Source organism: Bufo gargarizans, chromosome 1 (assembly GCF_014858855.1).
Source record: "Bufo gargarizans isolate SCDJY-AF-19 chromosome 1, ASM1485885v1, whole genome shotgun sequence".
Taxonomy (NCBI): domain Eukaryota; kingdom Metazoa; phylum Chordata; class Amphibia; order Anura; family Bufonidae; genus Bufo; species Bufo gargarizans.
This window is the reverse complement of record NC_058080.1, coordinates 221,885,100-221,913,014: the sequence shown is the minus strand read 5'-3', so window position 1 is coordinate 221,913,014 and position 27,915 is coordinate 221,885,100. Positions and strand designations below refer to the sequence as shown.

The window sequence follows — 27,915 nt, the reverse complement described above, 5'->3', positions numbered from 1 at the left end:
CCAAAAACCATATATACCCTAAAATAGTACCAACAAAACTGCCACCTTATCCCATAGTTTCCAAAATGGGGTCACTCTTTTGGAGTTTCTAACCTAGGAGTGCATCAGGGGGGCTTCAAATGGGACATAGTGCCCAAAAAAACAGTCTAGCAAAATCTGCCTTCCAAAAACCATATGGCATCCCTTTCCTTCTGCGCCCTGCCGTGTGCCCATACAGCGGTTTGAAACCACATATGGGGTGTTTCTGTAAACTACAGAATCAGGGCCATAAATAATGAGTTTTGTTTGGCTGTTAAACTTTGCTTTGTAACTGGAAAAAAAAAAAGTAAAATGGAAAATTTGCCCAAAAATTGAAATTCTGAAATTTCATCTCTATTTGCCAATAACTCTTGTGGAACACCTAAAGGGTTAACAACGTTTGTAAAATCAGTTTTGAATACCTTGAGGGGTGTAGTTTCTTAGATAGGGTCACTTTTATGTAGTTTCTACTCTAGGGGTGCATCAGGGGGCTTCAAATGGGACATGGTGTCAAAAAAACTGTCCAGCAAAATCTGGCTTCCAAAAACCATACGGCGCACCTTTCACTCTACGCCCCGCTGTGTGGCCGTACAGTAGTTTACGGCCACATATGGGGTGTTTCTGTAAACGGCAGAGTCAGGGCAATAAAGATGCAGTCTTGTTTGGCTGTTAACCCTTGCTTTGTTAGTGGAAAAAAATGGGTTAAAATGGAAAATTAGGCAAAAAAATGAAATTCTCAAATTTTATCTCTATTTGCCAATAACTCTTGTGCAACACCTAAAGGGTTAACGAAGTTTGTAAAATCAGTTTTGAATACCTTGAGGGGTGTAGTTTATAGAATGGGGTCATTTTTGGGTGGTTTCAATTATGTAAGCCTCACAAAGTGACTTCAGAGCTGTAGTGGTCCCTAAAAATTGGGTTTTGGAAATTTTCCGAAAAATGCTTCTAAACTTCTAAGCCTTGTAACGTCCCCAAAAAATAAAATGTAATTCCCAAAATGATCCAAACATGAAGTAGACATATGGGGAATGTAAAGTCATCACAATTTTTAGGGGTATTACTATGTATTACAGAAGTAGAGAAACTGAAACTTTGAAATTTGCTAATTTTTCCAAATTTTGGGTAAATTTGGTATTTTTTTGTGCAAAAAAAAATTTTTTTTTTACTTAATTTTACCAGTGTCATGAAGTACAATATGGGACGAAAAAACAATCTCAGAACGGCCTGGATAAGTAAAAGTGTTTTAAAGTTATTCACACATAAACTGACACTGGTCAGATTTGCAAAAAATAGCCTGGTCCTTAAGGTAAAAAATGGCTTGGTCCTGAAAGGGTTAAGATTGGGGTGTGAAACACCAGTCTTAATAAATTCCCCCTGTATATTACCAGAATTTTGCTAAATGCTTTAGTATGGAGCAGATTACGTGTATAATGAAAAATATACTACGGCCTATCCTCCTTACCTTTGTAACATCAGCTTGATCGGACCAGTCCAAATTGCCACCTCCAAGGCTGTTTCGGCTGTCATATCCCTTCATTGTGCGGGACACATTGTAGTAACAGTAAAACATCACCAGCAGTGGCACAATAAAATTGACCACAACTACAGTCATTGTGTAGGATATAAATGATCTGCAGGAGAAAAAGCAATATTAAGTTTGCAATGTAAACATAAAATGAAATATTACCATTGTAAAATGCAACAATAAGTGGCTAACTGAAGAAAGCCATCATCAGATGACTGAAAGGGCTCATTCACACGGCCGTTGTTCGGCCGTTCCGCGCATTGGGGGCAGCAATTTGCCGGGCACCATCCGTGCGGCTACTGAGACGGATCCAGACCTATTCAACTTGAATGGGTCCGTGATCCATCCAAGCCGCAAAAAAATAGAACATGTTCCGCGCCGACCTTCCGGATTTCGGACCTATTGAAGTGAATGGGTCCGCATCCGTGATGCGGGGTGCCCTAGGCTGGTGCCTGCATTTTGCGGACCTGCTGTTTGCGGCCCGCAATATGGGCACAGCCGAACAGTGGCCGTGTGCATGAGCCCTTAGGTGTGTGTACTTCTATATCTATATATACAGCAATCAATAACTTGACACTTAACATGTTAAATATACAGTTACAGCACACTTTAACCTTTTCTCGCTCTGTGCCATAATAGTATGTCAAGGATGGTTGATAATATTTTGCAACATACTATTACGGCTCGAGGTTACACAGCGGGCACTCCTCTCCAATGGCACAAAAAAACAGCTCGTACTGGGTAAAAGTTGGAAAACTTTCACTAATATATATATATATATATATATATATATATATATAGTACAGACCAAAAGTTTGGACACACCTTCTCATTCAAAGAGTTTTCTTTATTTTCATGACTATGAAAATTGTAGATTCACACTGAAGGCATCAAAACTATGAATTAACACATGTGGAATTAGATACATAACAAAAAAGTGTGAAACAACTGAAAATATATCATATTCTAGGTTCTGAAATGAGCTTCAAGAGGTAGTCACCTGAAATGGTCTTCCAACAGTCTTGAAGGAGTTCCCAGAGATGCTTAGCACTTGTTGGCCCCTTTGCCTTCACTCTGCGGTCCAGCTCACCCCAAACCATCTCTATTGAGTTCAGGTCCGGTGACTGTGGAGGCCAGGTCAACTGGCGCAGCACCCCATCACTCTCCTTCATGGTCAAATAGCCCTTACAGAGCCGGGAGGTGTGTTTGGGGTCATTGTCCTGTTGAAAAATAAATGATGGTCCAACTAAACGCAAACCGGATGGAATAGCATGCCGCTGCAAGATGCTGTGGTAGCCATGCTGGTTCAGTATGCCTTCAATTTTGAATAAATCCCCAACAGTGTCACCAGCAAAGCACCCCCACACCATAACACCTCCTCCTCCATGCTTCACGGTGGGAACCAGGCATGTAGAGTCCATTCTTTCACCTTTTCTGCGTCGCACAAAGACACAGTGGTTGGAACCAAAGATCTCAAATTTGGACTCATCAGACCAAAGCACAGATTTCCACTGGTCTAATGTCCATTCCTTGTGTTCTTTAGCCCAAACAAGTCTCTTCTGCTTGTTGCCAGTCCTTAGCAGTGGTTTCCTAGCAGATATTCTACCATGAAGGCCTGATTCACACACTCTCCTCTTAACAGTTGTTCTAGAGATGTGTCTGCTGCTAGAACTCTGTGTGGCATTGCCCTGGTCTCTAATCTGAGCTGCTGTGTATCCATCTGACTTCTCCACAAGGCAACTGATGGTCCCAACCCCATTTATAAGGCAAGTAATACCACTTATTAAACCTGACAGGGCACACCTGTGAAGTGAAAACCATTTCAGGTGACTACCTCTTGAAGCTCAACAAGAGAATGCCAAGAGTGTACAAAGCAGTAATCAAAGCAAAAGGTGGCTAATTTGAAGAACCTAGAATATGACATTTTCAGTTGTTTCACACTTTTTTGTTATGTATCTAATTCCACATGTGTTAATTCATAGTTTTAATGCCTTCAGTGTGAATCTACAATTTTCATAGTCATGAAAATAAAGAAAACTCTTTGAATGAGAAGGTGTGTCCAAACTTTTGGTCTGTACTGTATATGTATATACAAACCGGATTCCCAAAAAGTTGGGACACTATACTAATCGTGGAGACCAGTTTCTCAAGCTTAGAAATAGGAATGCTCTCCCATTCTTGTCTAATGCAGGTCTCTAACTGTTCAATCGTCTTGGGCCTTCTTCGTGCACCTTCCTCTTTATGATGCGCCAAATGTTCTCTATAGGTGAAAGATCTGGACTGCAGACTGGCCATTTCAGTACCCGGATCTTTCTCCTACGCAGCCATGATGTTGTGATTGATGCAGAATGTGGTCTGGCATTATCTTGTTGAAAAATGCAGGGTCTTCCCTGAAAGAGATGACGTCTGGATGGGAGCATATGTTGTTCTAGAACCTGTTCCAGATTCTCTGAATCTTCGGATGATGTTATGCACAGTTGATGATGATAGATGCAAAGTCTTTGCAATTTTTCGCTGGGTAACACCTTTCTGATATTGCTCCACTATCTTTCTGCGCAACATTGTGGGAATTGGTGATCCTCTACCCATCTTTGCTTCTGAGAGACACTGCCACACTGAGAAGCTCTTTTTATACCCAATCATGTTGCCAATTGACCTAATTAGTGTTAATTGGTCTTCCAGCTCTTCGTTATGCTCAAATCTACTTTTTCCAGCCTCTTATTGCTACTTGTCCCAACTTTTTTGGGATTTGTTGACACCGTGAAAATTTGAATCAACGTATTTTTCCTTTAAAATGATACTCGGATTAAACGTTTGATCTGTCATCTACGTTCTATTACAAATAAAATATTGACATTTGCCATCTCCACATCATTGCATTCAGTTTTTATTCATAATTTGTTTAGTGTCCCAACTTTTTGGGAATCCGGTTTGTACAATGTTGCGCAGAAAGATAGTGGAGCAATATCAGAAAGGTGTTACCCAGCGAAAAATTGCAAAGACTTTGCATCTATCATCATCAACTGTGCATAACATCATCCGAAGATTCAGAGAATCTGGAACAATCTCTGTGCGTAAGGGTCAAGGCCGTAAAACCATACTGGATGCCCGTGATCTCCGGGCCCTTAAACGACACTGCACCACAAACAGGAATGCTACTGTAAAGGAAATCACAGAATGGGCTCAGGAATACTTCCAGAAACCATTGTCAGTGAACACAATCCACCGTGCCATCCGCCGTTGCCAGCTAAAACTCTACAGTGCAAAGAAGAAGCCATTTCTAAGCAAGATCCACAAGCTCAGGCGTTTTCACTGGGCCAGGGATCATTTAAAATGGAGTGTGGCAAAATGGAAGACTGTTCTGTGGTCAGACGAGTCACGATTCGAAGTTCTTTTTGGAAATCTGGGACGCCATGTCATCCGGACCAAAGAGGACAAGGACAACCCAAGTTGTTATCAACGCTCAGTTCAGAAGCCTGCATCTCTGATGGTATGGGGTTGCATGAGTGCGTGTGGCATGGGCAGCTTGCATGTCTGGAAAGGCACCATCAATGCACAAAAATATATTCAGGTTCTAGAACAACATATGCTCCCATCTAGACGTCATCTCTTTCAGGGAAGTCCCTGCATTTTTCAACAAGATAATGCCAGACCACATTCTACAAACCGGATTCCCAAAAAGTTGGGACACTAAACAAATTGTGAATAAAAACTGAATGCAATGATGTGGAGATGGCAAATGTCAATATTTTATTTGTAATAGAACGTAGATGACAGATCAAACATTTAATCCGAGTAAATGTATCATTTTAAAGGAAAAATACGTTGATTCAAATTTTCACGGTGTCAACAAATCCCAAAAAAGTTGGGACAAGTAGCAATAAGAGGCTGGAAAAAGTAAATTTGAGCATAACGAAGAGCTGGAAGACCAATTAACACTAATTAGGTCAATTGGCAACATGATTGGGTATAAAAAGAGCTTCTCAGAGTGGCAGTGTCTCTCAGAAGCCAAGATGGGTAGAGGATCACCAATTCCCACAATATTGCGCAGAAAGATAGTGGAGCAATATCAGAAAGGTGTTACCCAGCGAAAAATTGCAAAGACTTTGCATATATCATCATCAACTGTGCATAACATCATCCGAAGATTCAGAGAATCTGGAACAATCTCTGTGCGTAAGGGTCAAGGCCGTAAAACCATACTGGATGCCCGTGATCTCCGGGCCCTTAAACGACACTGCACCACAAACAGGAATGCTACTGTAAAGGAAATCACAGAATGGACTCAGGAATACTTCCAGAAACCATTGTCAGTGAACACAATCCACCGTGCCATCCGCCGTTGCCAGCTGAAACTCTACATTGCAAAGAAGAAGCCATTTCTAAGCAAGATCCACAAGCTCAGGCATTTTCACTGGGCCAGGGATCATTTAAAATGGAGTGTGGCAAAATGGAAGACTGTTCTGTGGTCAGACGAGTCACGATTCGAAGTTCATTTTGGAAATCTGGGACGCCATGTCATCCGGACCAAAGAGGACAAGGACAACCCAAGTTGTTATCAACGCTCAGTTCAGAAGCCTGCATCTCTGATGGTATGGGGTTGCATGAGTGCGTGTGGCATGGGCAGCTTGCATGTCTGGAAAGGCACCATCAATGCAGAAAAATATATTCAGGTTCTAGAACAACATATGCTCCCATCCAGATGTCATCTCTTTCAGGAAAGACCCTGCATTTCTCAACAAGATAATGCCAGACCACAGTCTGCATCAATCACAACATCATGGCTGCGTAGGAGAAGGATCCGGGTACTGAAATGGCCAGTCTGCAGTCCAGATCTTTCACCTGTAGAGAACATTTGGCGCATCATAAAGAGGAAGGTGCAACAAAGAAGGCCCAAGACGATTGAACAGTTAGAGGCCTGCATTAGACAAGAATGGGAGAGCATTCCTATTTCTAAGCTTGAGAAACTGGTCTCCTCGATCACCTGTACTGAATACCCTATAATGACAAAGTGAAAGCAAAATGTTTGAAATATTTGGCAATTTATTGAAAATGAAAAACTAAAATATTGTGTTGACATCAGTACGAAGACACTTTACTCAGGACTTAGTTAAAGCATTTTTGGCAGCGACTGCAGCCTCCAGTCTTCTTAAATATGATGCCACACCTGGCACACAGTTTGCACACCTGGATTTGGTTCTGCCATTCTTCTTTGCAGATTCTCTCAAGGTCTATCAGGTTGGATGGAGACCATTGGTTTACAGCCATTTGCAGGTTTCTCCAGAGATGTTCAGTTGGGTTCAACTGTCTGGACCACTCAAACGTGTGGGACACTCAAGAACATTCAGAGAGTTGTCTCTAAACCATTCCTGTGTAATTTTGGCTGTGGGCTTAGGATCATTGTCTTGTTGGAAGGTGAACCTTTGGCCCAGTATGAGGTCCAGAGCACTCTGTATTTTGCTCCATTCAGCTTTCCCTCAAATCTGAACAGTATCCCTGTCCCCGGCACTGAAAAACACCCCACAGCATGATGCTGCCACCACCATGCTTCACTGTAGCAATGGTATTGTGCAGTTTATAAGCAGTGTCTGGTTTCCTTCAGACATGATGCTTAAAATTGTAGCCAAAAAGTTCAATCTTGGTTTCATCAGAGCAGAGAATCTTGTTTCTCACAGTCTCAGACTCCTTTAGTTCCTTTTCTTGTAAACTCCAGGCAGACTTTCATGTGTCTTTCACTGAGGAGAGACTTATTTCTGGCAACTCTGCCATAAACCCCATATTGATGGAGTACTGCAGTGATGGTGGGCCTTCTGGATGTTTCTCAAATCTGCATAAAGGATCTTTGAAGCTCAGCCAGGCCCTTCTCCTACCATTACTTAGTTTGGTGGGCTGCCAGTTCTAGGAAGAGTCCTGGTTGCTCCAAATTACTTGCACTTTTACACGTGTATTCCATGGACCAAAATAGATTAAACAGTTCCTTTATTCATAAATCCATTCGATATTCCATAAAAAACTAAAATTCAATAAAACATTACATACTCCATTCTGCCACGTTTAGACTGCCACGTCTCTGTGCATTACAATCCATGTGCACTCAGTCGGCGTTTCTATACAGCAACATCCACAAGCGCTGGAGCAGCAATATTGTACAAAGCTGAAGTGCAACGTTTTGGGGGACATGCTCCCATTGTCAAGCACTTGTGCTTGATGGAACTGCGGTATATGAGGAACTTGCTACATTTTCTATTTTTTGGATGTTCCAAAATACTTACAGTTCAGAATTTTGGAGGCCACTGTGCCCTTGGGAACTTTCAGTGCAGCAAAAAAAAAATTGCACCCTTCTCCAGATCTGTGCCTCCAAGCAATCTTGTCTCAAAGCTCTACAGGCAGTTGTTTCCTCCCTGTGACTTGATTTGACTTCTTATGATTGCTAAGTCACCTTTAAAATCTTACTATATGTCAAGACGTACATTACAGGTGTGCGGCATAAGTGCGGCGGTTGCATACAATGCATTTGTAAAACATTAAGACCCTTTCACTTTTTTCACATTTTGTTATATTGTGGCCTTATTTATGCTAAAATAAAAAAAATCATGTTTTCCCCAAGTTTTCAATCTGCACTCAATACCTCATGAGAAACTTAAAACAGAAATGTACACATTTTAGAAATTTATTATAAAGGAGAAAAAAAAGATTCACATGGACCCCTTGCTATGACACTTGAAATTTAGCTCTCAGGGGCTCATATTTCTCTTGATCATCTTTGAGATGTTTCTACACCTTGATTGGAGCCCTCCAGTCGTAAATTCAGTTGACTGGACATGATTTGGAAAGACACAGCACTGTCTATATAAGGTCTCACATCTGACAATACATATTTAAATATCCTGTTTGCAGATGGGAGAAACTTCCAGAAGGTGGATTTATGGAAGAGTGGCCAAAAAGAAGCCTCTCCTGAGTAAAAGATACATGAAAGCCAGCGTGGAGTTTGCCAAAAAGCACCCACCTAAGGATCCGACTGTGAGAAATGATATTGTGTATTCAGATTGAACCAAAATTAAACTTTTGGGACTCAATTCTAAGTGTCATGTTTGGAGAAAACCAGGCACTACCCAATACTATCTCTACAATTAAAGGGGTTGTCCGGGTTCAGAGCTGAACCCGGACATACCCTTATTTTCACCCCGGCAGCCCCCCTGAGCCTAGCATCGGAGCATCTCATGCTCCGATGCGCTCCAGTGCCCTGCGCTAGATCGCGCAGGGCACAGGCTCTTTTGTTTTTAATAACACACTGCCGGGCGGTAACTTCCGCCCAGCAGTGTGTTCGGTGACATCACCGGCTCTGAGGGGCGGGCTTTAGCTCTGCCCTAGCCGTTTTACTGGCTAGGGCAGAGCCAAATCCCGCCCATCAGTGCCAATGACGTCACCGGGGTTCCTGTCAGCCCCATGGAGAGCCCGGTACGTCACCGGAACTCTGAAAAATGCCTTTGCCCTGCGCGATTTAGCGCAGGGCAAAGGAGAGCATCGGAGCATGAACTGCTCCGATGCTCATGTCAGGGGGGCTGCCGGGGTGAAAATGGAGGGCTGTCCAGGTTCAGCTCTGAACCTGGACAACCCCTTTAAGCATCGTGGTGGCAGCATCATGATGTGGGGGTGTTTTTTTTTTTTTCCAATTTAGATTTTATTGAAATTTTTGGCACAACAAAAATAGAGACGTGTGCACATTCAAACAATGTTAACAGTTCAAGCACGATGTCCACAGAACTGTGTTGGGCATACACCCATCATCACATAGTACAGCTCATGAAAGAATATGAGGTAGACATATCTAATGTAAAAACACGTAAAATTTCAGTAACATATAAACATACAAGACGCTGGACAAGGGGGTAGGGGGAAGGAAAGGGGGGGGGAAGGGTACAATTTCTACTGAAGCTGCTAAACCTGCGCATCACGAAATGCGGCTGAAGAGCGAAAGGTTTCCCACGGGCCCCAAATCCTCACATATCGTGCGGTGTCTGCGGGCGAAATGCAAATGAGATCTTCCAACCTCTGATACAGAGAAATTTCGTCAAACCACTCCTCAGGCGAAGGGGGAGAAGGGGATTTCCAATGCCTGGGGATCACCGCCTTTGCCGCCTGAACCATATATTTTAGGAGGGATTTCTTATATGCCGGGACATTCAGGACACTATCGAATAACAAAAGAGCTTCTGGGGAGTTTTGGATAGGGACACCTGTGACCTCTTTAATTATTCTATGAACGAAGTTCCAAAAGGGCCGTAAGCCGCTACAGTTCCACCACACATGGATCATCGTGCCTTCCTCTTTAAGACATCTCCAACAACGGTCCGATACCGTCGGGAACCATTTGTGGAGTAGTGCTGGCACTCTGTACCATCTAGATACAATTTTGTAGCTCGTTTCCTGAGCTTTGGCCGAAACCGTTGATTTGTGTGCTAGAAGGAAGCATCTGTTCCACTGGGCTGGGGTATACTGATTCCCCAAGTCCCGCTCCCAGGCTTGACAATATGGAGGAAGGCACGAGGATCGCTGGTGTATCAGTAGTTTGTATACTGCGGATATGGGGTGTAAGGTTGCTGAGGAGGAGATACACATCCGCTCAAACTCAGTGAGTTTTCTGGCCAGAGTGTGAGTTCCCCTCAGAGAGGTGTAAAAGTGTTGGAGTTGTAAGTATTCAAAGGAATTGCGGGTTAGTGGAGCCTCTAAAATCTGGGCCAGGGGTTTAAGTGTGGGGCCAGAGAGAACATGGCAGAACCTGATCGGTCGGGTTCTTGAGCTTTGAAGAAAATGTTTAGAGGAGTGTCCTGGAGGGAATCTAGGATGATCCGTGATTGGTACCAGAGGGCCTTTAGGGTCAATCAGTGAGGTAGAGCGGCCAATGGATGCTAAAGTTGCAAGGGTATGGTGAGCAGAGAATGACAAATGTAATGACAGTTGACGTGGAGAGCCTACTAAACATGGGAGGGTTGAAACCGCGCACATTGAAGTATCCCTAGTAATTTGTACCCACGCCTTGGGAGAATCAGCACGTGTCAGGACCAACAGTCGGGCATATGCTGCGGAATGATAGTATAGCCTGCAATCTGGAAGACCCACCCCTCCCGTTTCCTTGGTGCGGGTCATTATCTCCCATTTTATCCGCGGTCGGCCAGGGGCCCATACAAATTGTGTGAAGCACCTACGTAGTTGGGACCAGAAACTAGACGGTATATGAAGGGGAATAGTCTGTATAAGGTACAATAGTTTCGGCAAAAGGGTCATCTTTACTATACTAATCCTTCCAAACCAAGAAAAATCTCGTTTACGCCATCCGTCTAAATCTTTTTGGAACTGCAGGAGGAGGGGCGCAAAGTTCAACTTATGAAGTCGTGAGAGGTCTGCTGTCAATTTAATCCCCAGATACGTTATGCCCTTAGGCAGCCAGGCAAAGGGAAAAGAAGCCTTGAGAGCTTGGGTCATTTCACTTGTCAGAGTGACGTCTAAGGCCTCCGACTTGGACATATTAATCTTAAAATTGGACCAGGTACCAAATTGAGATATTTCTCTAAGTAAGGACGGCAAGGAGATACGTGGGTTGGTTATGTATAGAAGGAGATCGTCAGCAAATGCCGCGCATTTATACTCTCGTGATCCGATCTTTATTCCCGTTATGTCCGGGTTGGCACGAATAGAGGCCAACAGGTGCTCCATGACCAGAACGTATAACAAAGGGGACAATGGGCATCCCTGCCGTGTCCCATTATGGATTGGGAAGGGGGGGGAAAGGGCACCATTCACTTTGACTCTAGCGGTGGGATGTTGGTACAGTGTCAGGACCTTTGACAGGAATATCGGGCCCAAACCTATATGTGAAAGGGTCTCCTGGATGGCGCGCCAAGAGATCCGGTCAAAGGCCTTTTCTGCATCTAGGGAAAGCACTATGAGGGGGACTTTTTTAGATTTGGCATAGTGGATGATGTCGAGGGTTTTAAGAGTGTTGTCCCGGGCTTCCCTCCCCGGCACAAATCCGACCTGATCAGCGGAAACCAGGGAAGGCAGATAGGCGTTCAATCTGTTCGCCATTAATTTGGCGAAGATCTTGAGATCTACGTTTAAAAGGGAGATAGGACGATAGCTGGCACACAGGTGGGGGTCTTTTCCTGGCTTCGGAATGACCGTAATATGTGCCTCCGTGGTCTGCGCCGGGAAGGGGAGCCCAGGAGACACTTCATTGAAGACTTGGAGCATAATAGGGGAAAGATTGGAGGAAAAGGCTTTGTAAAACCTAGCCGTGAACCCGTCAGGGCCTGGGCTCTTGCCACCCGGGAGCGATTTAAGTACAGCACGAAGTTCAGTGTCCGTGAATGGAGCCTCTATAGCGGCAGAATCAAGCGCAGAAAGTTTGGGAAGTAGGAGGGGTAGGTCAGGGTGACTGCCTATTACTTGAGGGGATGTTTGGGGCAGGTTGTAGAGCTTCGAGTAGAAGGAGTGAAAAGCAGCCGCAATATCAGCGGTTGTGTGGATCATACGATCCTGGCAGGGGCGGACTGGGCCGGGGGGCAGGGGGGCAATTGCCCCCCGGGCCTCCCTGGCTTGCTGTCCCGGCCGGGCCGGAATAAACATCCGCTTTATGCCAGGGAGACGGGTAGCAGGGGAGCAGTGGAGGCGTGTTGCGGCAGCCTATCAGACAGGCCGCCGGACCGGCGCAGGCGGCGCGATGACGTCATCGGCGCGATGACGTCATCGCGCCACCTGCGCCGGTCCTGCGGCCTAACTGAGCCGCTGCCGTAAAGTGATTGCAGTGTGTGCTGGCGCCTGGCTGGAGGCGGGACCGGAGTAGTCCAGAGAAGCAGGGAGGTAAGTATGTCTGACTGACATTTTATTTTTTTTTCTTTATTTCTGTCCCTATCTGGCTACTACTGGGCTGGCACTTTATGAGGGGGGTGGGGGGCAGGGGGCACAATCTGGCTAGTGGTGGCTACTCCTGGCACATTATAGGGGGGCCCCCCCCTAATCTGGCTACTACTGCCAGTAGTAGCCAGATTAGGGGGGCCCCCCCTATAATGTGCCAGGAGTAGCCACCACTAGCCAGATTGTGCCCCCGTGCCCCCCTGCCCCCCACCCCCCTCATAAAGTGCCAGCCCAGTAGTCTACTGGGCTGGCACTTTATGAGGGGGGTGGGGGGCAGGGGGGCACGGGGGCACAATCTGGCTAGTGGTGGCTACTCCTGGCACATTATAGGGGGGCCCCCCTAATCTGGCTACTGGGCTGGCACTTTATGAGGGGGGTGGGGGGCAGGGGGGCACAATCTGGCTACTCCTGACACATTAGTGGGGGGGCCCTATCTGGCTACTGGCACATTAGTGGGGGGCCTATGGCTACTGGCAGATTATAGGGGGGGCCTATGGCTACTGGCACATTATGGGGGACCTATGGCTACTGGCACATTATGGGGGACCTATGGCTACTGGCAGATTACAGGGGGGGCTATGGCTACTGGCAGATTATAGGGGGGCTATGGCTACTGGCAGATTATAGGGGACCTATGGCTACTGGCACATTATGGGGGACCTATGGCTACTGGCAGATTACAGGGGGGGCTATGGCTACTGGCAGATTATAGGGGGGGCTATGGCTACTGGCAGATTATAGGGGGGGCTATGGCTACTGGCAGATTATAGGGGGGCTATGGCTACTGGCAGATTATAGGGGGGGCTATGGCTACTGGCAGATTATAGGGGGGGCTATGGCTACTGGCAGATTATAGGGGGGGCTATGGCTACTGGCAGATTATAGGGGGGCTATGGCTACTGGCAGATTATAGGGGACCTATGGCTACTGGCACATTATGGGGGGCCCTATGGCTACAGGCACATTATAGGGGGGCCCTATGTGGCTACTGGCACATTATAGGGGGGCCCTATGTGGCTACTGGCACATTATAGGGGGGCCCTATGTGGCTACTGGCACATTATAGGGGGGCCCTATGTGGCTACTGGCACTTTATAGGGGGGCCCTATGTGGCTACTGGCACATTATAGGGGGGCCCTATCTGGCTACTGGCACATTATAGGGGGCACTATGGGGACATTAGCTCAACTGGGGATATTACAAGGGGGTATTTTGTGCACTGTCTATTATAAGGAGAATTATTTCTACTGGGGGGGTGGGGCATTATGGTGGGCGTTATTACTCCCCCATGGTATGACCCCCTAGTAGCAGCCCCAGCCTCTCCCTGCTCTGTGACCCCTCTGCCCCTTCTCCAAATCCTTATTATGAAATCTTTCTCATTAGGATAAAACACAACATCAGCTCCGCTGAGCCCCCGGCCAAAGCGTGGAAGTGGCGTCCGAGATCCCCAAGGGTCAAGTAACTGTAAGTTTTCAAATGAAATATGTTTATGTTATACACATATAGCCTACACTGTGCCACACAATATACAGTTTCTCCTGCAAAAGTCATCAAGTGTCATGGGGGGGACACAGAGCAGCGCCCAGCGGGGAGGAGAGAATACACGGATGCAACACTGTATCAGCCAGAAAATGACACTTTCGGCATTATACCAAAAATGCAATTTTCGGCTGATGTGTTTCGGCGGCCGATATATCGGAGCATGCCTAGTTTATTTTGTTTTACTGTGTTCTAATTTACATGGCTGACGAAAGTGGGGGGGGGGGGGCTCAGTGGGCCTCTGGGTGTTACTTGCCCCCTGGGCCAAAAGTTGCCAGTCAGCCCCTGGATCCTGGGAATTTTTGATAGCGGGAATATGGGAGGCTGCCAGTCTCCCCTTTAGAGCCCTCGCCAACATACGACCACTTTTATTCCCGTATTCGTAGAATTTACTCCTGCAAACTTGCACCATACGTTTATAGTAGACCTCTAGGAGGCGCTTAGCTTCCATACGTGCATTCTGGAGATCATGCAGGGTTTGCAGGGTAAGTGCTCGTTTGTGGGCAAGTTCCAGGGAAGTGACTCTTTGTAGAGCAAGCTTAAGTGAATGGGCTTTCTCCCTCTTGAGACGGGAGCCATGCTTAATGAGTACACCTCGAAGAACACACTTCAAGGCCTCCCATCGGATTGGTATTGGGGTAGAGTCCTCCTCATGATCTGATAAGAAGTTTGTTATACTGCCAGCCAGGTCAGCAGCGCACCCCGTGTCAAGAAGGAGACTTTCATTCAATCGCCACGTCCATTCCTGTCTAGAGAGGAAGGGCAAATTCAAGGAGCAGTATATGGGAGCGTGGTCAGACCAAAGGATAGTTCCTATTTGCGTGGAGTCAAGCCAGGATAGGGCCGATTGCTGGATAAGGATATGATCAGTGGGGGTGTTTTTTATGGTTGGGACAGGGAGACTGGTCAGGGTCGAGGTATATCTGAATAGAGCAAAGTACATATATATTCTTAAAGAGGTTGTCTCACTTCAGCAAATGGCTTTTATCGTGTAGGCAAGGTTCACACAAGGCACTTACTAATGTATTATGATTGTCCATATTGCCTCCTTTGCTGGCTTCATTAATTTTTTCATTGTATTATATACTGCTCGTATCTATGGTTATGACCACCCTGCAATCTAGCAGCATGGCAGTGCTTGCACACTATAGAAAAAAGCACCGGCCTTTCTGGTGGCCAGGACTGTGGGAGCATGTATAGGCATGCATGTGCAGGAGTTCTCGTCCCGGCCATCTCAAATCTGCACTACAGCGGTGGCCATAACCCCTGACAATGAGTAGTGTATAATATGATGGAAAAATGAATCAAACCGAGGCAATATGGACAATCACAATACATTAGTAAGTGCCTTATATTAACTTTCTCTACATGATAAATGTCATTTGCTCAAGTGAGACAACCCCTTTAATGAAAACCTGATCCAGGGTGCTCTGGAACTCAGGCTGGACCAAACTTCACCTTCCAACAAGACACTAACCCTAAGCACACAGCCAAGATAACACAGGAGTAGCTTAGGGGCAACTCTGTGAATGTCCTTGGGTGGCCCAGTCAGAACCCTTACCTGGAAATAGCTGTCCACCAACAGTCCCCATCCAACCCGACAGAGCTTGAGCAGATCTGCCTATATGAACATAGGCTGGTTGAGGTGCTGTACATTGAATATACAGTTGCAAGAAAAAGTATGTGAACCCTTTGGAATGATATGAATTTCTGCACAAATTGGTCAGAAAATGTGATCTGATCTTCATCTAAGTCACAACAATAGACAATCACAGTCTGCTTAAACTAATAACTTAAACTAATAACACACAAAGAATTAAATATTACCATGTTTTTATTGAACACACCATGTAAACATTCACAGTGCAGGTTGAAAAAGTATGTGAACCCCTAGACTAATGACATCTCCAAGAGCTAATTGGAGTGAGGTGTCAGCCAACTGGAGTCCAATCAATGAGATGAGATTGGAGGTGTTGGTTACAGCTGCCCTGCCCTATAAAAACACACACACACCAGTTCTGGGTTTGCTTTTCACAAGAAGCATTGCCTGATGTGAATGATGCCTCACACAAAAGAGCTCTCAGAAGACCTACGATTAAGAATTGTGTTTCACGGCCGTGAAACACGGCCGTGTGCATTCGGCCTTACACAGATGCAACAGATCTTTACGAATGTATTAATGAACCTGCGTCAATGAGAAAAAAGTATCTTTAGTGTTTCTTACGCATCATTTTTCCTCCAGTTAATTGTACATGTAGCTCCAGTTGGGTCTGGGGCGTAACTTGACCATCCCACAATGGGCATTACAGACCAGAAGACGGCATTTATCCAAGCCGCCAGAATCATGGCTGCATAGTGAAAGCTTGTTATTCTTCTTCCTGGGAAAAGAAGATCTGTCATTCCAGCAGCTGACAAATCTACACCATATAAGTGAGTATAATAATAATAACTTCTCTAAGCTGAAGGTCCTTTTAGACGATACAGCAGGCGATTCCAGGCAATCTCCAGTCTGCTCATCAGTGGAGGAAACCGCTGCATTTACTTGCTGCAATCTCCTCCACAGCATGGGGAAGAGTGATCGCTAATGCCATCGCTCGTCCCCATACAGACTCGTTGTTTTCCGGCAGCAGAGGCTGTTTACACAGCACGAGCGGCTGCCTGCAAACAATAACAATAATTTCTATGTCTACACAAATTATCGAATTACCGAAGAACAAGCGTTTCACGCATTCATCGTGTAGTCGGCAGCACCATTACACCACCAGATAATAGCTAATGAGCATTCCTATGGACACTTGTTAGCGATCTTGCAGAGAATTGCCCCATGTAAAGGGCCCTTTAGTTTGAGTAAAACCACAGAAAGAGTTCACATACAGTAACTGTTAAATCCTGGCCCGCGAGGAGAGGGGTACCCTGAAGCTCCTGGGGCCCCTGCAAAATTTGTAACAACTAGCATGCATATTTATAATACTGGTGTATTAAGAATAAGTGGTAGAAGAACCTTTGGTCTCTTCAGACACCAGAGCCTGGATGCAACTGCACCTTCTATAGCTACGCCCCTGTCTTTGACTGTTCAAGTTATGCAGAGCCTTACCTCTGCATAACTTGGCACATTAGTGATTATCATCAATAACATCCCTGTATATCTGCAACACTTACCCCATACAGTTAGGTCCATATATATTTGGACAGAGACAACATTGTTTTGTACATTACCGCAATGGATTTGTAACAAAACCATTCAGAAGCAGTTGAAGTTCAGACTTTCAGCTTTAATTCAGTGGGTTCAACAAAATGATTGCAAAAAAATGTTAGGAACTAAAGCAATTTTTAAACTCAATCCCTTCATTTCAGGGGCTCAAAAGTAATTTGACAAATTAAATAATTGTAAATAAAATGTTAATTTCTAATACTTGGTTGAAAACCCTTTGTTGGCAATGACTGCCTGAAGTCTTGAACTCATGGACATCCCCAGACGCTGCGTTTCCTCCTTTTTAATGCTCTGCCAGGCCTTAACTGCAGCGGTTTTCAGTTGCTGTTTGTTTGTGGGCTTTAACAAGTGAAATGCATGCTCTATTGAGTTCAGATCAGGTGACTGACTTGGCCATTCAAGAATATTCAATTTCTTTGCTTTAATAAACTCCTGGGTTGGTTTGGCTTTATGTTTGGGGTCATTGTCTATCAGCAATATGAAACGCCGACCAATCAGTTTGGCTGGATTTGAGCACACAGTATGTATCTGAAACCCCCAGAATTCATCCGCCTGCTTCTGTTCTGTGTCACATCATCAATAAACACTAGGGTTGCACCGGGTATCGAATTATCGATACCCAATCGATACTTTTGAACCAGTATCGATTCAATTGCGGTATTTGCCTTTTACCGATACTAGGCTGCGCTACTGCACAGCCTAGTATCAGAGAACAGGGAGTGCGCTGCTCTCAGCGCGCTCCATATTCTCCTCAGCAGCACAGGGTAGAAGGAGTCTCTCCCTCGCTCCCCCCTGTGCCACTGCTGCTGCCAATAAGAAGAGAGACTGGAGGAGGAGGGGAGGGGCTGTTGCCACTGCGCCACCAAAGAAGATAACTAATGTTTAATACAAATACAGGCAGCTGGTGCCGGCAGCAGAATCACATAGCCTGCACCCGACCTCTATGACAGGGCGCTGCGATCTACGGCAGTTAACCCCTAAGGAGCTCTATTACGGTGAATAGGACAAGGGATCAAAAGATCCTAGGTTCTAGCCCCTAAGGGGGCTAATAGTTATTAAATAAAAAGTAAAAATAAAAATAAGTTTAAAAAAAAAAAAACACCAAATATTAAGTTTAAATCACCCCCTTTCCAAATTTTAAATATAAAATATATAAACAATAAATAAACATATTACATATTCCATAAAATGTGGAATGCACACAGCTTTTTTGGTGTTTTATTTTTTTCACGTGGTATCGAATGGTATGAGGTATCGCATTACTTTTTTATTGTATCGAAATCGAATCAAAATTTTGGTATCATGACAACCCTACTATTGACCCAGTGCCACTGGCAGCCATGCATGCCCAAGCCATCATACTGCCTCCGCCGTGTTTCACAGATGATGTGGTATGCTTTGGATCATGAGCTGTACCATGCCATCGCCATACTTTTTTCTTTTCATCATTCTGGTAGAGGTTGATCTTGGTTTCATCTGTCCAAAGAATGTTCTTCCAGAAGTGTGCTGTTTTTTTAAGATATTTTTTAGCCTTCTTATTTTTGAGGCTTATGAGTGGCTCGCACCGTGCAGTGAACCCTCTGTATTTACTTTCATGCAGTCTTCTCTTCATGCATCCTGTAGAGTGTTGGTCACTTGGTTGGATGTTCTGAAAGGGTTTCTCTTAACCATGGTAATTATTCTGCGATCATCCACCACTGCTGTGTTCCATGGGCGTCCAGGTCTTTTTGCACTGTTGAGGTGACCAGTGCTTTCTTTCTTTCTTACTCAGGATGTACCAAACTGTAGATTTTGCCACTCCTAATAGTGTAGCATTTTATCGGATGGTTTTTTTCTGTTTTCGCAGATGAACGATGACTTGTTTCACCTGCATGTAGAGTTCCTTCGACCGCATGTTTACTTCTCAGCAAAATCTTCAAAATGCAAGCAACACACCTCAAATCAACTCTAGGCCTTTTATGTGCTTAATTGAGAATGAAATAATGAAGGACTTGCCCACACATGCCCATGAAACTTTGAGTCAATTGTCCGATTACTTTTGGTGCCTTTAAAAACAGGGTGCCACATGTAAAGGAGCTGAAACTCCTAAGCCCTTCATCCAATTTTAATGTGGATACCCTCAAATGAAATCTAAAAGTCTGGACTTTATGTCTATATCCATTATTTAACTATCACGAAAAAAAATCACTGAAAAAAAGGATACTAATGCACTTCTATGTTCAGGAGTGCAGACTCTGCACATATGGTGTGCTGCTCCTAGTCACCTCTATGTGCATCAAGCAACCAATGAGAGGAGGAGCCCACACAGCTATATGTACCACCTAATCAAGGCGGTCTGTTTGATAGGAAGGGCAGAAGTGCACAGGAATGCTACTCCCAAGATAAAATAGGAGCGCATTCACACTTGAAGGTGCCACTCCCTCAAGCATATACTACATAATAAACAAAAAATGACAGAATAAACAAAGATAAAAACATCCTGCACAGTATGCTAAATAAATATGCGGATGTCCCTGGCCACATTCATGAAAAAAAGGATAATAATGCACTAACAAAATAGATGCAAGCTATTTATGTAAGCTGAGATCATGTAGTATATGCTTAAGGGAGTGGCACCTTCAAGTTTGGTAGGTTTAGCGTAGCACCCGCCTGACCTGAGACCACCTTGGCGCTGGGTAGGTGGGCACAGATGTTTTGATCAAAATATATTGGCTAAGAGTCTCAGATTTCATTACATCAGAGTGAGGGCTTGGTCCATATATAATGCGTGCATCTATTTTGTTAGTGTATTTTTATATTTTTTTCTGTGATTTTTTTTATGAATGTGGCCAGGGACATCCGCACATTTATTTACCATACCGTGCAGGATGTTTTTATTTTTGTTTATTCTGTGATTTTTTGTTTATTATGTAGTATATGCTTGAGGGAGTGGCACCTTCAAGTGTGAATGCACTCCTATCTTATCTTGGGAGTAGCATTCCTGTTAACTTTTGCCCTTCCTATCAAACAGACCGCTTTGATTAGGTGGTACATATAGGTGTGCTTGCTCCTCCTCTCATTGGTAGCTTGATGCACATGGAGTTGACTAGGAGCAGCACACTATATGTGCAGGGTCTGCTCTCCTGAACATAGAAGCCCAATGGCTTAGGTAGGTTTAGCGTAGGACCCGCCTGACCTGAGACTACCTTGGTGTGGGGGTAGGCGGGCACAGATGTGTTTTGATCAAAATATATTGGCTAAGAGTCTCAGATTTTATCATATCAGAGTGAGTGCTTGGTCCATATATAATGCTTCCATCTATTTTGTTAGTGCATTATTATCTTTTTTTCTGTGATTTTTTTTTGTGAATGTGGCCAGGGACATCCGCATATTTATTTATCATACAATGCAGGATGTTTTCATCTTAGTTTTTTCTGTGATTTTTTTAGTTTATTATGTAGTATATTATGCGCTCCTATTTTTATCTTGGGAGTAGAATTCCTGTGCACTTTTGCCCTTCCAAGCATATTTATTTATCATACCGTGCAGGATGTTTTTATCTTAGTTTTTTCTGTGATTTTTTTTGTCCATTATATACAGTTGCAAGAAAAAGTAAGTGAACCCTTTGGAATGATATGGATTTCTGCACAAATTGGTCATAAAATGTGATCTGAACTTCATCTAAGTCACAACAATAGACAATCACAGAAATAAATCAAAAATAGGGCCCGCTCACCTCTGTCCCCTCAGGGCAGGTGCTCTAGTCCAAAAATTGAGACACCCCTCAAAGCAAATTGTGAATAGAAAAATAGGTTGGACTGGCACTCATATAGAGAATATAAACATGGTTTATTGAGTATAATTAAATAAAAATGTGAAATATAATTTTTCACCTGTCACAAATAAATTTTCAATAAAATGCAATGAATACACTATTCAAATCTAAAATCTTATTAAATCACAAGAAAATAAAATAATATATATGTAGTGCAGGAACCGCAGGCACCAGCCGTTCTCTGGACCCAATGGTTCTAGTTGTTAAATCCGATAAACAATGGTGCCACCGGTTACTGCAAACCCATATGGTATTCTCTAAAACAACAGTTTAATTTCCATGTATTATTCCAACTTTCCCTAATCAAAGTCCCACATATTAAGAAAATCCCAGATGCGCAAAGTTCAAGGCTTTCAATATATTGGTACTTGAAAGGTATAGCAACTTTTCAATAAGATAGTGTGTCTTTATCCTTGATGTTACAGAACGTCGTTTGATAGTTAGTGCTTGAGATAAATCAATAGTTCCTGCACAGCAACTTTTCTAGGAAAACAGTGTAGCAATTTCCATAGCTGACACTGTTACAATCAAATTGTCCGCTGTTTTTGGTTACCGGCAGAATATTTTCTTTACATGGAAGGCTATTGATTAATCCACTATATAGTGCGGCTCTGTTCTTTTCCTTATATAGTAACGGCGGTGATCACCGTGGTAAGTGTCACTTCAGTTAGAGGGTTATGAATTCCCCCACAGGTGTGGGCTTACCTCCGCCTGTGCTCTGCTCCGTGGGACTAGTAGGTGGTCTTTTTATGCCACTCGATATGCCGGCGTCCCGGCTGCGGTATTCGCGTCCCTCGTGTCTCTTCCCTGCTGCTTCTCACATGATGTTCCTACGTGAGGTAAGCAGTCGCTTGTTTCTGAGCGCTAGCGGGATGACGTATCCACTCTTTTCCAGTGCGTATCCAGGAAGTCTTTCTCTTTGTAAAAGTACACTTTTTCTCCAAAATAGGATTCGGGGTCTTTAGTCTAGGGTATTACCCAGATGCTCACCAAACGCGTTTCGGGGAGACGCTGTCCCCTTCCTCAGTGGTATCGCCCCGATTCTATTGTCCCTGCATTTTATAGTTGCTATTGGTATTTTTGAAAGTCCGTCCTGGATCCCAATTCTAACCAAAATCTGGTCTGGATCTCCAAGATTGCATATTAATCGCCTTTATTGGGATAATTGTGGTGCGTTTTTTTTGCACTGCATTTTTTCTATATATATGGAGCGGACAACACATTATAATACATTATTACTATCTATATAATCCTGTGTTTTCATACTATTACACTCCTAAAAAGGCTAAAATTCATGCTCTTCACATGGACAGAAGTTACTAACCATGTGAAATCACACGTATATGTTATTAAAAATCACTATAAAAATATAAATATTGTGCAGGTCAGAAATTTCCACGGATCCTTCATATTGATATGACTACATTTTTTGTCACATCATTTACATAAAAAACTGAATGAACTTTATTCGGATACCTCCGGAAATATCAATTTTGGATCCAATTCCTTTTTCTCATACTGTAAATTTTTTTATTTATTTTTATTTTATTTTTCTTTTATCATTGTTGGGCCTCATGCTTGAATATTTTTATCAATCCTTTTTGCAAATAATTGTAGAAAATGAAGTAAAGAGGGGGGCACGTGTGGGGTAGAGGCAGAGTTGCAGTGCTGACAAACAGCCTGACATGCAACTCTGCGTCGACACCCAAACGTACCACCCTATATGAACCCGAATATTTCTAACTCGGCATTTAAGCCTCTTGGTAGGAGACTCCCAAATTCGTATATTTTCCTAGATTCGGCTCTTGATAATCTCTCAATCTGATTCCCTCCTCGCCAATGTTTCTCTACCCTCTCCAGTGCCATGAACGAAAGACCCTTAGGGTCTTGGTTATGTACCTCCTTGAAATGTCTGGATAGCGAATGTTTATCATAGCCCTTGGCTATGTTATTCAGATGTTCTACTATCCTGACCTTCAAGGTACGTTTAGTTCTTCCTATATACTGCTTCGAACATGGACACTGGATTAGGTAGATAACATCGGTGGAATCGCAAGTGAGAAAATTTTTGATGGTCATAGAGTGAGAGTTTTGCGTTGATATAGCCGTTGTTGTTTTCCTAGGAAATTTGGTTTTTCTACAGCCCAGACATTTGCCACATCTAAAAAAGCCTTTTAATTGAAGCCAATTTTGTGTCTGGCCTCCCCTGTGTTGTTTTTTTACTGATGGGGCTATTTGAATCCCCAGATTTGGAGCCCTCGAATAAATAATTCTGGGAGTTGGGGGCAGGAGCATCCCTATTATCTTATCATTATGTAGGTGATGCCAATGTGCTTTAATTATAGATTCTACCTGCTTTGTCTGGGTGTTATATGGGAGAATAATTCTAAATTCTGGATTATCTCCTTGCTTAGGTTTCGGTGTCTGTTCAAAAAATTCCTTCCTGTCCAAATTTCTTACTTTAATTAGGGCCTCATTGACTATCGATTCAGGATAGTTTTTTTCTCTAAATTGATTAATCATTAAACTGGCCTCCTCCTCAAATTTATTGTCTTCGGTACAGTTTCGCTTCAATCTGCTTGAGAATGGAATATATCCGTTTCTAGCCGTGGGCTTTTGGAATGTATTACAAGTATATCTGTTGTTTTTTCGTACAATCTGGATATCCAAAAATTCCACCTTTTCCTCTCCAATACTGGAGGTAAACTTTAGATTATTAGTATTGTCATTAATTTTGACAATGAATTTGTCCAAATTTTCTTGTGATCCATTCCAAATAAAAATAATATCATCAATATAACGCCGCCATAGGACCAAGTTCCCCCCCAGTTCCGGGTCTATGTTGTTAATTTCCCATTGCGCCAAAAATAAATTGGCGTAACTGGGGGAGAACCTGGTACCCATGGCAGTTCCCCTTCTCTGTAAATAAAATTGATCAGAAAAGGAAAAATAATTATGATGTAAGATGTGTGTAACTCCCTCCAATAGATAGTCAATTTGGTCCATATTCCAGGTTATATCCTTCATTAGTTGTTCCTTCAAGGCCAAGACACCCTGATCATGATCTATAATAGTATAGAGGGACTGGACGTCCAGGGTACCCATAATCCAATGGCCCTGGACGTCCAGGTCCTCCAATGTTCCCACAATATCAGTGGTGTATGATCTTATTTTCTTCACTTGTGGCTGTAACAGTGTGTCAATATATTGTGACAAATTTACTATTAACGATCCAATGCCCGAAATAATGGGCCGGCCTGGTGGGTCCACGTTATTTTTGTGGACCTTAGGTAGACAGTAGAAAACAGGCCTTCTACCCGGTGTGTTAACGATAAAATTATATTCTTGCTTTGTTAAGATTCCTTCCTTGAGACCTTTTTCACAATAGTGGGAGAGAGCACCTTTGAAATCTTCCATGGGGTCCTTTTTTAATGGAATATATGTAGATAAATCTGATAGCTGTCTGAGGCATTCTTTATTATACTGATCTTCTCCCCAGATAACTATTGCCCCCCCTTTATCTGCAGGGCGGATAACTACTTGGTGGTTCTTCTGTAATTGTTTTATAGCTTTTATTTCCCCATTGGATAAATTATTTCTATATCCTTTTTTTATTCTTAATTTTTCTAGATCTGTTTCCAAATTTTTTTGGAATGTGGCCATTTCAGGGCCAATCTCCACTCTGGGGAATTTTTTTGATTTACTTTTTAATTGTGTGTGAATGAATACATCTTTTTTCGGTTGTTCCATAACCGGTGGGTTTTTAATAAAATGCTTTTTTAGGCAAATTTTACGAATGAACTTCTGAATGCCTATATATGTGTCAAATTTGTTCAGTGAAGATGAGGGTGCAAACTTCAAACCCTTATTCAATAGTGTGATCTGTGTATTAGTTAGTTTTATTTTGCTCAAATTAATAATATTATCTGTAGTTACTGATGGTGTTTTCTGTATTCCCCTCTTTCTTTGGGATCTCCGTGTCTTCCTCTTTTTTGAGGATTTTCCCTGTAATGTGTCTCCCGTAAATCCTTTATATGTTGATTGGTCTGTATCTCTGATGTCCAGGTTTTCTATCTGTCCTAATCCAATCTTGGATATGTCTGATTCCTTTCTACTTGTGGTACCCTGTGTATGTGAGCTATTGTCCTTCTGTGATCTGGTGTTGTCCTTCTGTGTTCTGGTGATTTTGGTTGTCTTTGTTTCAATCGTGGGGAATGGTGAGGAGGAGTTTGGTCTAAAAAAGAGTGATTAGCCAAAGTTTCATACCTATTTTGGGTTGGTATGTTATATCTTTTTGTTTCTCTTTGTTCCTGTTTGGAATAGGAATTATCATTTTTTTGCGGTTATTGTTCTTCTCCGTTTTCTTTTTCTTTTTTATCTTCTCTTCTATTTATATTCCTATGTTTTTTTTGTTTTTTTGGCTATTATTTCTTGTTCTGTTTTGTCTAAACTCTTTTGTATTCTCTCTTGCCACATTTGATCTTTCGGGAATTTATCTAGTATTGTTTTTAATTTCGTTATTTTTTCGGATAATTTATCCAGGATAATAATTCTCCTTTTAATGATGAGTTCAATAAGGGCTCTCGATTGTGTGCATAATAATTCCTCCCACTCTTTATTGAAATCATCTCCCATTAAATCTTGGGCGGGAATCTTAAATATTTGTAGGCCTTTTGGGATTTTACTGTGATTTAAATAAAGCTGAAGTGAGCGTATTTCCCAAATCTGCCTAAGTTTTTTATGTAATAAATCTTCCAGATTTCTGAAGGTTTCCGCCAGAGATTTTTCTTCTATTCTAATCTCATTTCCTCCTTCTATATACTCAAAATTGTAAGTTTCAGCCTTAAGTTGTTTAGTTTCCATGTAATTCCATATATCCATGATGGGGGCAAAGGGAGCCGGACCCTGGATCGGGTGAATGATAAAGCCCAGAAATAAATCAAAAATAGGGCCCGCTCACCTCTGTCCCCTCAGGGCAGGTGCTCTACAATTATTCGCAAAAAGGATGGATCAAAATATTCAAGCTAGAGGCCCAACAATGATAAAAGGAAAATAAAAGAAAAATAAATAAAAAAATTTACAGTATGAGAAAAAGGAATTGGATCCAAAATTGATATTTCCGGAGGTATCCGAATAAAGTTCATTCAGTTTTTTATGTAAATGATGTGACAAAAAATGTAGTCATATCAATATGAAGGATCCGTGGAAATTTCTGACCTGCACAATATTTATATTTTTATAGTGATTTTTAATAACATATACGTGTGATTTCACATGGTTAGTAACTTCTGTCCATGTGAAGAGCATGAATTTTAGGAGTGTAATAGTATGAAAACACAGGATTATATAGATAGTAATAATGTATTATAATGTGTTGTCCGCTCCATATATATAGAAAAAATGCAGTGCAAAAAAAACGCACCACAATTATCCCAATAAAGGCGATTAATATGCAATCTTGGAGATCCAGACCAGATTTTGGTTAGAATTGGGATCCAGGACGGACTTTCAAAAATACCAATAGCAACTATAAAATGCAGGGACAATAGAATCGGGGCGATACCACTGAGGAAGGGGACAGCGTCTCCCCGAAACGCGTTTGGTGAGCATCTGGGTAATACCCTAGACTAAAGACCCCGAATCCTATTTTGGAGAAAAAGTGCACTTTTACAAAGAGAAAGACTTCCTGGATATGCACTGGAAAAGAGTGGATACGTCATCCCGCTAGCGCTCAGAAACAAGCGACTGCTTACCTCACGTAGGAACATCACGTGAGAAGCAGCAGGGAAGAGACACGAGGGACGCGAATAACGCAGCCGGGGCGCTGGCATATCGAGCGGCATAAAAAGACCACCTACTAGTCCCACGGAGCAGAGCGCAGGCGGAGGTAAGCCCACACCTGTGGGGGAATTCATAACCCTCTAACTTAAGTGACACTTAGCACGGTGATCACCGCCGTTACTATATAAGGAAAAGAACAGAGCCACACTATATAGTGGATTAATCAATAGCCTTCCATGTAAAGAAAATATTCTGCTGGTAACCATAAACAGCGGACAATTTGATTGTAACAGTGTCAGCTATGGAAATTGCTACACTGTTTTCCTAGAAAAGTTGCTGTGCAGGAACTATTGATTTATCTCAAGCACTAACTATCAAACGACGTTCTGTAACATCAAGGATAAAGACACACTATCTTATTGAAAAGTTGCTATACCTTTCAAGTACCAATATATTGAAAGCCTTGAACTTTGCGCATCTGGGATTTTCTTAATATCTGGGACTTTGATTAGGGAAAGTTGGAATAATACATGGAAATTAAACTGTTGTTTTAGAGAATACCATATGGGTTTGCAGTAACCGGTGGCACCATTGTTTATCGGATTTAACAACTAGAACCATTGGGTCCAGAGAACGGCTGGTGCCTGCGGTTCCTGCACTACATATATATTATTTTATTTTCTTGTGATTTAATAAGATTTTAGATTTGAATAGGGTATTCATTGCATTTTATTGAAAATTTATTTGTGACAGGTGAAAAATTATATTTCACATTTATATTTAATTATACTCAATAAACCATGTTTATATTCCCTATATGAGTGCCAGTCCAACCTATTTTTCTATTAACAATAGACAATCACAGTATGCTTAAACTAATAACACACAAAGAATTAAATGTTACCATGTTTTTATTGAACGCACCATGTAAACATTCACAGTGCAGGTGGAAAAAGTAAGTGAACCCCTAGACTAATGACATCTCCAAGAGCTAATTGGAGTAAGGTGTCAGCCAACTGGAGTCCAATCAATGAGATGAGATTGTAGGTGTTGGTTACGCTGCCCTGCCCTTCAAAAAACACACACCAGTTCTGGGTTTGCTTGTCACAGATA

At 42.8% G+C, this 27,915-nt stretch overlaps 1 protein-coding gene across 1 annotated transcript in view; it reads right to left on the bottom strand.

The window, feature by feature from the left end:
- RRH (retinal pigment epithelium-derived rhodopsin homolog) overlaps window positions 1-27,915 on the bottom strand; it is a 63,111-nt gene that overhangs the window by 8,305 nt on the left and 26,891 nt on the right. Inside the window, exons 5-6 of the mRNA XM_044277330.1 lie at window positions 16,221-16,374; window positions 1,481-1,649 (exon numbers count right to left, since the gene is read on the bottom strand). Of these exons, the coding sequence (XP_044133265.1) occupies window positions 1,481-1,649; window positions 16,221-16,374 (323 nt within the window). The remainder of the gene's footprint in view (window positions 1-1,480; window positions 1,650-16,220; window positions 16,375-27,915) is intronic.